Raw genomic sequence first — 12,131 nt, forward strand, 5'->3', positions numbered from 1 at the left:
TAAATGATAAATTCTTATTTATTGAAAGACATCCAGTTGAGAAATAGAGAAATAATTATTAGGTAAGCTTATATGGCACATGATTATGATTAAGTCCCACTAATTCATATTCTTTAATTGCTCTCTGTTAATTCCAGAATGTTATAGTCATGCAGCACTGGTAGAAAGCATTGATTTTTTCTTTTCTTTCTTCTATCTTGATAAAGCAATGTAAGATCAGGTGCATTTAGTTATATCATTTTCTACCAAGTAAGTATATGACACTCTAATGTTAAGAAATCAGGTCTAAGTCTAGGAAATTTAGACGGATTACTTGTTGCGATATACAAAATGTAATTACATAAATCCAACAACTGTACCTGGCTTTTGCCTATCTTTGTGTTGAAAATTTTCCATCATTTATGGCTTGTCCCAAGCACAAAATCCTGAGCCAATGGGATACACCAGGGTAATGAAATAACATGGCAGTAGCACAGTTTGCTTTTGCACACTGTTCAGGATGCCAGAGATTTATCTGAAGGTTCCTGTTTCTCTTCAGTTGTATCACTAAATATTTCATCACATATCCTGGCCGTAGTAGGTGTGGTTTGGGGTGTCACGGTATGTCCAAACCCTTGGTAGTGACCCATGGGTGAAGGTGGCATAGAAGAGGCAACAGAAATTGCATCTTGTGATGATGATGACAACAAGCTTGTATGTTCATTTTGATCTTGATCCTCAGGAAAAAATTTTTTCCTAGGATGTCCCATGACTGTCCTTCCTTCAAAGTAATAGAAAGGTTTCCAAGTTAGCTAAAAGTTAAGTTATTTTTACCATTATAAACTCACCATTCTATAACTGGCTCCCACTCTACATCTGAAGCACTTGTACTGTGGTGTTGCTTTAAATGAAGTCCTTCTGTCAGTTATGTAGCTACTAATTAACTTATTAAGAGAAAAATACGATAACCTACCTATCTGGATGAATTAAATGACTGGTACTTACCAACATGCCTGACTTGTTCAGAAATATCATCTCTAATATCTGAAACATCCCACATGGCAAGAAACGAATCAAAGCATGACCCTTCTTCTGCTTCTTGGACATACGGTTTATATGAGAAAGTGTAGTGATGAGCAATAGCAGCAAGGAACATCTCAATACAGATAATAAAGTCCTACAACAACAACAAAAATATCAGTCTTTTGGGTTTAAATCTATTTTTCTAGGTACAAGAAAAGCTCTTTCTCCATTTGTAAAAGTATTTAAGTACCAACATTGTTTTTTGGAATATTATATTCATTCCATTTCTCCCAAATAATTATTTTTGACCTGTTCCCCCTCTCTCCACAAAAAACCAGACAGACAAAATGCCAGAATCTAAATCTATCTTGCACTGCCCTCAATCATTTCTTCGGAGGGTACAATGCATTCTTAATCCACTGCTCAAGGACTGAGAGGAGAAATGGACTAGGAATAAAAAAATACAGGTTCTACTTGAAGCTCTGCTACAAATGAGGTGTTTGTATTATTTCTCTAGGGCTGCTGTTTCCTCATCTGTTAAGTAGGGATAATAGCAGCTTAGCCTGTGTTATCAAGTCTACTGGAACTAATATGTGAAACTGCTTAATAAAGAATTCAGAGATAGCACTACTTACTTGGAGTCCTGTAGCCACAGCTTCTACAGTTTGCCATTCCCATGTATGCTTTTCAGAAATAACGCCAACTTTTACCAACAAAGCAATAACTACTGCTTGCCTATATGTTAGGAAAAGGTAAACGCCAAATCTATATCAAGCATAAAATGAGCAGTTGTTTTAAAAACATGCCATTTAAAAAAATTAATCCCCCAGTGCAACCCAGTGCCCCAACCCCCAACCCTCTGTCCTCAATCCCATCCCATCCCCAACCACTACCAATGCCCTGCATTTAGAAATTTGGCACATTACTTTTATGAGGAAACTAGATATCTATATATAAATATATTGCTTTACAAGTTTTACTGTTCTGGTTCTGTTTCATCAGATGAGTTTTTATCACTCAGAGCTTCGGATGAAATACGAAGTTTATACATTGTTTCTTTTTGCTTTGAAAGTATGCACAAGTTCTTAGATTATAAATTCTTCCTATACATAGACAATGTCTTAACACCTTGTACAAAAAGCACCTAATATTAAATAAAGAACAAATACTCAAAATATTTATACATGCATTGATTGATTTTTCTTTTAAACAGTCCTTTGAATAGTTTTGTTTGAACTACTGGTGCTAGAGACAAAAACTCAGAAGGGAATCTGACTCTTGAGATAGGGAGTCATGCTGAAGCATTTCAAACAAATCTAGGGCTATGATCTCAGGTTAGATTTAAACAGTGAGTAATGAAATAAACCAGCTTTCGTAGTTCTATAAACAAGAATATTATTGTTTCTTGTAATGGTGAAAAAATTAGGAACATCTAAATGTCAATAAGAAAATACTGGGAAACGGACTTTGGCCCAGTGGTTAGGGCGTCTGTCTACCATATGGGAGGTCCGCGGTTCAAACCCCAGGCCTCCTTGACCCGTGTGGAGCTGGCCACGTGCAGTGCTGATGCGCGCAAGGAGTGCCGTGCCACGCAAGGGTGTCCCCCGCGTGGGGGAGCCCCACGCGCAAGGAGTGCGCCCATGAGGAGAGCCGCCCAGCGTGAAAGGAGAGAGCAGCCTGCCCAGGAATGGCGCCGCCCACACTTACCGTGCCGCTGAAGACAACAGAAGCGGACAAAGAAACAAGATGCAGCAAATAGACACCAAGAACAGACAACCAGGGGAGGGGGGGGGAATTAAATAAATAAATAAATCTTTAAAAAGAAAAAAGAAAATACTAAGTAGTTCTCCTAACTGACAAAACTATATTCACAATATAGCAAACATATTGTTCAGTTACACAAGTTTTTGTAGTATAAAATCATTTGTGGAGTTGTGTGTAAGACAATTATGCACCAAAATATAAATCATTCTTCCTGGGTGGTAGGATTCTAAGGATTTTAATTTTTTCTTTTCATACTTTTTGTGTTAATTCACATTTTGGTTAAAATGATTTGTTTGTTTCTAGGTTCTCTGCCCCACCCCTACCCTTTTACCAAACCTGTATAGTTTTGCCTTCGGTTTTAAGGAGTGTTTTTTCCTGAAGAACGTTTCCTCACATTATTAAATATTCTATATCATGTTTTCCTTCCAAACTGTATAGTATTCTATTATATGACAGAACCATGATTTATTCTAATGATTTCTCTAATGGTGACACACACTGATTATCTCCATTTACTTTCCTATTATGTTACAGTATTCACCTAATTATTTCTTTATGAAGTACTTAGAAGGGCTAAAGGATGAACTTTTTCAAAGGAAAGTGGGGGCATTTTAGTCCATTTTCTACATTAAGATGTTTAAAATGTTCTCTTTAATAAAGTTTTTTATTGCCCTTTAGAAATTGAGCACACTTACTAGATAGCAACACTTACCAGAAGGATACAAAAACCACCAGCTTTACACAAAGAAATTTGCCAACAGGTTGGATTGGACTCAGTTCTTCTTTTAGTACTTTATAAAACAGCAGGAGACAATACATGGCAAACTAGAAACAATTGAGATTAACATTGAAACTTCTTCAATAAGAAAGACTAAATATAGTAATAGAAATTTTTAAGTTATAAACTAGAAAAATGATACAGAGTAATATTTCAAGGAAATTTTTCTAGGCTTTATTAGGCTATTTTTAGATTACCAACACATTCAAATTTACTATGGATGACTATATGACATTTCTCAGCATAGATATTTTATAACATTAATATTTCCCTGAACTTGTTTTAAATGTTCGCTTACTAGGGCCATAAAGAAAACAATGAACACATGACTGAGGTTAATAAAAGGCTCTCAGAATAGATGTGACTCAAGTGGTTGTGTGCCTGCTTCCCATATGGGAGGTCCTGGGTTTGGTCCCAAGTGCCTCCTAAAAACAAAAAACCAAAACAATCAAACAAACGAAAAAACTCAGGGGAGCCTATATGACTCAGTGGTTGAGTGCCGGCTTCCCACATACAAGGTCTGGTATCTCTTAAAAAAAAAAAAAAGGAAAAGAAAAGCTCTCATTCATCCAAAATTAAAAGTTATCTGCTTATTAATGGCTTTTATAAACAAATTCCCCCTCATCGTACAAAAGTTTAGCTTATTAACTGGTTTATTTTACATTACATATATTGTATGCATATTATTTATAAGGGAGTGCCAAAATAAATACTATTTCAATAAAATTGTGACCATGAAATCTAAAAGTAAGAAATCAGGGAAACATTTTTCTTGAGGATAGAATGTTAGTCCAGTTGAATTTACTTTTTAAAATAAATTCCTAAGACTTATTTTAGAAATCATTGGTAATAACCTAGTGCAGTGCTGAATAGCAAAACATTTTCCTCAAAAAATTTAATTTTTGCATTAAAATAATTTTCAAATAATTTTTGCATTAAAATTAAAATAATATAAAATGCTCATTTAAAATATTTAGAATATGAAAGGTTATTCATAGTCCCATCACCAGCCAACCACACACACACACGCACATATATATCTATATAAAATTCTGTTGCTTTTTTTTTTCCCACTTAAAGTACCTTACTTTCCCACTTTCATAACGATAACTTTAATAACTATATTATATTGGCCAGTGGAAAGACCACATATTCAACCAGTTCCCATCATTCAGCTTTTGGACTGTTTTCAGCTTTTTGCTATTATAAATAATAGGCTTCATAATGAAAAGATATTCAAAGCAAGAGTACTTCTGACCATTTCTTTAGAAAACATTTTGAGAAATGCAGTTATTGGTTCCGATGAATATGAATATGTGTGAAAACTTTGGATACACAGGCATTTACTTTTTATTACTAGGCTCTCATACCACATATAGATGTCCTTACATTTCTAAACCATTATTTTGCCTAAAACATTAATCAAAAATTTTAAATGCACATTCTTAAGTTGATAGGATCAGAAAGGTTTATCTTTAGAGCATTTACGTTTATAGTCTATCATCCACTTTTTTAAACTTGGCATTCTAAATTTTCCTTTAGTTTCCAAATATGATGCTAGAGAATTTTATTCTCCCATTTTTATCAAACTTTGTAACTGTCATACACCAATTATACATTGTCTTTTACTGACTCTGCCTAGGGTGTGGTTCTCACTCTTTTTTTTGTTTTGCAGAACATTGTGCTTTACAAACATGGCATAATCACACAACTATGCATGAGTGCAAGAAACAAATCAATCAGCATAGTGAACAGATCAATGCCAAGTCACCATTTAATAAAAATATATATTAACATTTCTTGAAGTTCTTCATATAAATCAAATTTCAAGATTACAAAGCAAGTTTTAGTCCAAGAAAAAATTTTCCCTAAGAAAACTTAGTTACTAATTTAGTACAATTAATAAAAATGAATATTTACTTACCAATTGTGACATATTGTTTATTATAACCAAGTAAGTCCAAGCATTTGAAAAACTAAAGTTACCTTCATCATATATAGCAAGCAGCTCACAGATTCTAAAAAAGGTAAAAATGAGACAACTTTATGATTAAACAAAGCAAAATGTATTTTAGAATACTGCATGGACAGCAATACTTAAATGTAGAAGTCAGTTCATTTGAAAGATCCTATAGACCATCACTTGCTTTTGATCACAGAGGAGGTTCAAAAATACAAGAAAAACATTTTTTAGAAATGTTACCATGTGGTAATGCCTCCAACTTGCTATTAGATTAAAAAACAAAGTGAATTTGTCTGCATTTTTAGGCAAATATGCCTAAATAATTGCTAACTAAAAGGCACAATAAACAAAGGCTTCCTTCACTCATCTTTCCATTCTTCCACTGTGAACATGCAGAACATTAGGAATAGCAGATACAGCATGTAAACTACTTGCTTTAGATTATTTGATGTCCTTGAATTTTTGGGAAATAGTTTTGCCAGGTAGCTTAATGATAACCCATTTTACCTCAAGTCTTAAGCCTTGACAGAATTTTGTAAAAAAGAAAAGAAATGATTTCTTTTTTGGCATATAGTGCTCATGTTTCTAAATTAACTATGCAGAAAATAAAACCAAGTAATTAACCAAAAGTAGTATACTTTAACTTCATGCAATCATATTTCTGTAAAGCTATATGAATATTAACGTTCGAAGAAAGCATTTTAGGCTTTAGAAAGGATGTCATTTGGAAGCCTGTGGTGATTCTTTGCCTGTAAATGGTCACCTTTTTTACTTTAATAGAAAAAGGTTTCTATATACTATGTTTTCTACATCAAAGCAGACCTGTATTATGTTCTTTGTGTTCCTACTCAGTACGCAGGTAAGTAAAAATAACATCGTGAGGATTAAAAAAAATTATTGATAATTTAAATTCTGTATACTTACAAAGCAACAATAGTGGTGAATGGCCTGACAACTGTATACTGTAGTACACCCAATTTGCACCTAAACAGCAATACTCTACAAAAGAAAAATAATTTGCATCACAGTGACTCCTTAAAATAGCATTAGATTTTTCTCAAAGGCCCCAATTAAAAAGCATTTTGACAGATGATGGCATATTTAAATGTAATTCTTTCAGTTTAGTCATTCTAAGTGGCAGGGAAGGAAGGATATGAATAGTGGCAAACAAATGATCTAGATACCATTTTTGACATTTTATTCTTTATTTACTAAAAATGGTAATATATGTGAGAAAAATTACTTGACAACTAGATCTTCTGAAATGTATTCCTTTCTTTGAACAGTTTTAAATTTCTCAATAGCGCAGCAGAGAACAAAAGGAACCAAAGTGGTTCCTGTGTTTTCTGGAAGAAAAACTGAGTGGCAAATAAATTAATGTGTGTGTATGTGAATGTGTATTGCTCATATTTAGGATTCTATGTTTGGTATTCAAGTATCATGGAGTAGATTCTCTGATAGGACAAAACAAAGATCCTTCATAAGACAATTTTTATTCTATTACCGGGAAATTTTCTTAAGGGGTAGCTAACACAATGTTGGGAAAATTTCAGAAGGGGTAGCAAACACAACATCAAATACAACAAAACACAAAAAGCCCCAAAACAACAACAACAATGTCCTGAGAGAATTGTGGAAGAGTCTTACAAGGCCAATGTGCTTTGAGGGTGTTTATTTAGCACTGCTGTCTGAACTGGTTTTCAGTTTTATATAATAGGAGTCTGTAATATAAGGATTGCATTTAGACTGAGAGGACTGTAAGCCTGGCATACTGTTCTTGAGGTGTCTTATTACAAGATTCAATAAAAACGACTAGGCTTTTCTGCTGAGTGAGAGCCTACTCTGTGCCAAGGTGATTCACTTCCAAACCAGTTTTCTCTTGTGGTGGAGTCTAGAAATTGCACCTGGGCTCGTCACAAGACTTCTTGATTAGAATGCCTTGGCTATATGCTGTGCTTCCTGTCCCATACACTTCACAAAGCTAAGCTGGAGCTCAGCTAAACCTTAAGTATTAACATGAGTTGATTATTAAATTGAACCTGAGACCACTGAGGGTGATTGTACACATGGGTTAAATAGCCAGTTAGGTATCTTTGAATAGTGTTAAGAATTAATTAATTGGGAGATATTATCTGAAGAAATTATCCAGAATGTAGCAAAGTCTGAGATATGAAAAGAGCTTGAGAGTTAACAGTAGAATAGAGTTAGAGGTCTAATGTATATTCAGAGTTTAGAAAAAGAAAATTTGAAGAGATAATGGTTAAAACTTTTCAGAACCAAAGACATGAATCTATACGTTGAGGCATACTATAAAATCAAGCAGGACTGGAAAAAAAAAAAAGTACCACAACAAAAACCTGTAGACACTTTGTAGTGAAACTATAGAACACCAAAGACAAAAAGGATTTTTTTTAAAAAAGAGGTACCTGGGATTGAACCTGGGACCTTGTACATGCGAAGCAGGCATTCAACCACTGAGCAGCACCTGCTCTGCTAAAAAGAGGATCTTAAATGCAGCCAGATACATGTCACTATAAAGGAATGACAATAGGGGCTTAAAGTATATCTAAGAAAATTTGCCACTGATACACCAACACTAAAAGAAAATGGTACAAGAAAAAAAAACAAACCAAAATATGATCAACTCCCAATGGGATTTGGGCCAGCACCTGTAATCAAACATATTGATTCACAGTGAAACATAGGTAAAAGAATCACATTAAGATTATAAATAAACCAGATTGCATTTTTGCTACTAAAGTTATGAAAAAGCTTTTTATTTCCAAGACTTTACATTTTCTAACTGCAGGTAAGGAACTGTAGACCTGTAAGATATAAACATTTATTAAATGTGGATGGGAAAACAGGTCTATTACATTGTTTATAAGTCCTCCAAATATCTGAAGACTTTAAAATTATTAAAATCTTTGTTAAATAATTAGAAGGACAGTCTCAATCTATATCTTCTTAGAGTATTAAATGAAAAGATAATATTTTTAAAAAGAGGTTAAAAAAAAAGAGGCCAGGCACAAAGCTGATTGTTGGGTAAATTGGTTCCTGAAATTTAAAAAAAGGACATTTGTGGAAACATTTCAGAAATCTGAGTAGACTCTGTAGTTTATATGATTGTACCAATGTTGATTTCTTAGTTTTGACAAATACACAATGATTATATAAGATACTAATCTTCTTAGGGGAAACTAAGTGAAAGGTATATGGGAACTCTCTGTCTTGTCCTTGCAACTTTCTTTAAACTAAAAATGATTAAAAATAAAAAATTTAGTAAAAAAATAATCAATTTAAAAAAGAAAAAGACAAATGGAAAATAGAAGGATGGTGAGAATATAAATGAAGATGGCAATAATCATATGATTGTAAATGGTCTACTTTGTTTAAATGAGGGAATGTCAGATTAGAATAAAAAACTAAGCTATTTTAAAAAATATAAGAACATGACAAACAAATGGACATGGAAAGATGAAAGTAAAAGGTGGAGAAAGTTTTGCCAGGCAAATACTAAAACAAAGAAAAGCTGGGAAAGCTGTTAATATCAAACAAAAAGGATTATTTGAGAAAGAAAGAATCATGGCAATATTAGAAGTTAAATTCACCAAAATAACAATCCTTAACTATATGTGCCTAATAAAACATCAGCGAAATACATAATGTACACACTGACAGAAATGAAGGATAAATCCATTATCAGTGGCAGAAGTTAGATCTACCTCTTCCAGAAAGCATGCAACAAAGAGCGAAAATCAACAGCAATAAAGGAGAACCGAATGACTTAAGCAAGCTTGACCGAATGGACGTAAAATACTGCCTCCCGTTAATAGAGTACACATTCTCTTCAGAAACACACAGGGAACCTTTACAAAAACTGACCACGTACTAGAGGCTGTGAAATGAATCTTTACCAATTCCAAAAACTATCTCAGAGTACATTGTGTGATTGCAAATGGAAGTCAACAATAGAAGGAAAAACATAAAAAAAAAAACCCATAAAACCCCCATGTTTGAAAATTTAAAAATACTCCAAAGTAACTAAGGTAAAGAAATCACAATAGGAATTAAAAAAAAAAAAAAAAAAAACCCAAAAAACTCAGAACGATAATATAAATACTATATATAAAAACTGTGGGATTCAGTAAATTTGTAGTCTCAAATGCAATATTAAAAAAGAAGAGACATTGCCAAACTTGCAGCTGCAATTGCAGCAGTTGCTGCCGCACCTTTGCGGGCCCAGGGCTCTTGCAGCTGCTCGTGCGGAGCCTGTGGTGGAGGAGGGTTGAGCCTGACACTTCTCTGCTCCCTGCCGGTTGCTGCTTGAGTGGGCCCCGAACCCAGCCTCAGAGCAACATGTTAAGGGGAAAAAAAAAGGCAGCCTTAGCCCCCTCCTCCCCTTTCCTGCTTCTGCAAGAACACCCTCCCTCCAGCGAAGCGCCCCTTCTCTGGACGCCACCACCTCTTCTCGCAGTATTGAAATACACGGCAAATGCAAACCAGGGTGAATCCGAGCAGCAGCAGCTCGCAGCGTCCCCAGTGATGGCCCGCTCCATCTCCTGGAAGTGGTGCGCAGGCTGCCGAGCAAGATTGCGGAGCAAGATTGCGGAGCGCTTTCTGCTATACCCCATGGACTGCTACTGGCACAGTTGGTACCTCAAGTGCTCCTGCTGCCAGCACAGCTGGGTGACATAGACAAATCCTGTTATACCAGGAGCGGCATGATCCTTCACAGAAATAACTACATTAGGTTATTTGGGAATACCGCTGCTTACAGCGCTTATGGATTACTGCAAGTGAACTTGGCGTGAAGGCACAAGGCAATGTGTATTATCCTAAATGTTTTACATGCTCTACCTGCAGGAATCGTCTCGGTCCCAGATCAGTTTCACTACATTAATGGCAGTTTATTTTGTGAATATGATAGACCCACAGCTCTCGTCAATGGCCATTTGAATTCACTCCAGAGCAATCCACTACTGTCGGACCAGAAGGTCTGCTAAAAGGTCAGAGTAATGCAGAATGCATGCCTTCATCTCATGCATTCTGAGATTTTGTTCATCACAGGTGTATCCCATGTGTCTTCAGTAGCTAAATCACCTTTGGTTGCCAGCACCAGTGCCAGCTTCATGCTATTGCACCTTCTTTACGCTTGACTGCCCTTCCTGCATTTACTGGTGTATTAAAACGACTGAGTATGAACATTAAGGACTCCATGAACCTAGGCTAATGGGAGACTACAGAGAAAATGAAAAAAGATCCATGCAACAACATCTGGGGGGGGGGGGGGGGGGGAATAACTAATGAAGCTAATTAAAAAGCATTCAAATCTGCTTTCTACCCTCATTAACAATTAGCAGGGCACTGACCAGAGGTTGTACACTATGTTTTACCTTAACAAGATTCATTTGCTTTTTATTTAAGTGTTATAAGGAATGTGTTTCAATCAATCAAACATGAGATAAAGGCAAGAGATGTGGCTTTTGTGATATTTTACAAGGTCTGTAAAATACAAAGTAGGTATACGTGTGTTTTTTGTTCTAATGTTGCTACTCCCATGGCAAAGGAAAAAAAAATTGGAAAAAAACAGACACACTGCTGTAGAGATTCCCCCCATTTCTAATGTGCTGAATGAAGAAAACAAATCTTTTGTGATATTTTCAGAGACATTTGCTCTAGTACGGTGTATTTAAATAGTATAAATTTAAAAGAAAAAAAAGACGACTGCATATTAATGACCTAGTAAGAATCCAGTAAGTTAGGAAAAGAATACAGAAAATCAAAGGGAAGAGCTCTTCCCTTCCGCCTCTGAGATCTGACGAGCTCTCGCGAAACCCTGGCCTCTTTCTAGGCCGGCGCTCCACCAGAAAAAGGCCACGTTCAGTTCCAGTGCAAAGATCGTGAAGCCTAATGGTGAAAAGCCAGATGAATTCGAGTCTGGCATTTCTCAGGCTCTTCTTGAGCTGGAGATGAACTCAGACCTAAGGGCTCAGTTGAGGGAGCTGAATATAACAGCAGCCAAGGAAATCGAAGCTGGTGGTGGTCGGAAAGCTATTATAATCTTTGTTCCCGTACCTCAACTAAAGTCTTTCCAGAAAATCCAAGTCTGGCTGGTACATGAATTAGAAAAAAAGTTCAGTGGAAAGCCTGTTGTCATTATTGCTCGGAGGAGAATTCTGCCTAAGCCAACTTGAAAAGCCGTACAAAAAAATAAGCAAAAGCGTCCCAGGAGCTGTACTCTGACAGCTGTGCACGATGCAATCCTTGAAGCCTTGGTCTTCCTAAGTAAACTGTGGGCAAGAGACTCCGTGTAAAACTGGATGGCAGCCGGCTTATAAAGGTTTATTTGGACAAAGCACAGCAGAACAATGTAGAATACAAGGTTGAAACATTTTCTGGTGTATATAAAAAGATCACTGGCAAGGATGTTAACTTTGAATTTCCAGAGTTTCAATTGTAAGCCGAAATGACTAAAGTATCACTCTCAGAAAACAAACAAAAAAACAAAGAGAATGGAAGAAAGGAAGTGAGAATAGAACAGAGACTAATGAAATAAAAAAACAAGCACAGAATTAAGAAAATAAAAAAAGCCAAAAATCAGGTCTTGAAAAGACAAGTAAA

General features: G+C 35.6%; 1 protein-coding gene and 2 pseudogenes across 1 annotated transcript in view; 2 read left to right on the top strand and 1 right to left on the bottom strand.

Moving 5' to 3' along the window:
- Positions 1 to 12,131, bottom strand: part of TMEM184C (transmembrane protein 184C) — a 46,654-nt gene continuing 34,523 nt past the window's right edge. The window contains exons 7-12 of the mRNA XM_071214458.1: positions 6,432 to 6,506; positions 5,469 to 5,562; positions 3,479 to 3,591; positions 1,638 to 1,737; positions 985 to 1,156; positions 1 to 760 (exon numbers count right to left, since the gene is read on the bottom strand). Of these exons, the coding sequence (XP_071070559.1) occupies positions 495 to 760; positions 985 to 1,156; positions 1,638 to 1,737; positions 3,479 to 3,591; positions 5,469 to 5,562; positions 6,432 to 6,506 (820 nt within the window). The 3' untranslated portion in view covers positions 1 to 494. The remainder of the gene's footprint in view (positions 761 to 984; positions 1,157 to 1,637; positions 1,738 to 3,478; positions 3,592 to 5,468; positions 5,563 to 6,431; positions 6,507 to 12,131) is intronic.
- LOC101446197 (LIM domain transcription factor LMO4 pseudogene) lies at positions 9,630 to 10,603 on the top strand (annotated as a pseudogene).
- LOC139439777 (small ribosomal subunit protein eS7-like) lies at positions 10,526 to 12,114 on the top strand (annotated as a pseudogene).

The sequence above is a fragment of the Dasypus novemcinctus genome, chromosome 1 (assembly GCF_030445035.2).
Source record: "Dasypus novemcinctus isolate mDasNov1 chromosome 1, mDasNov1.1.hap2, whole genome shotgun sequence".
Lineage (NCBI taxonomy): Eukaryota > Metazoa > Chordata > Mammalia > Cingulata > Dasypodidae > Dasypus > Dasypus novemcinctus.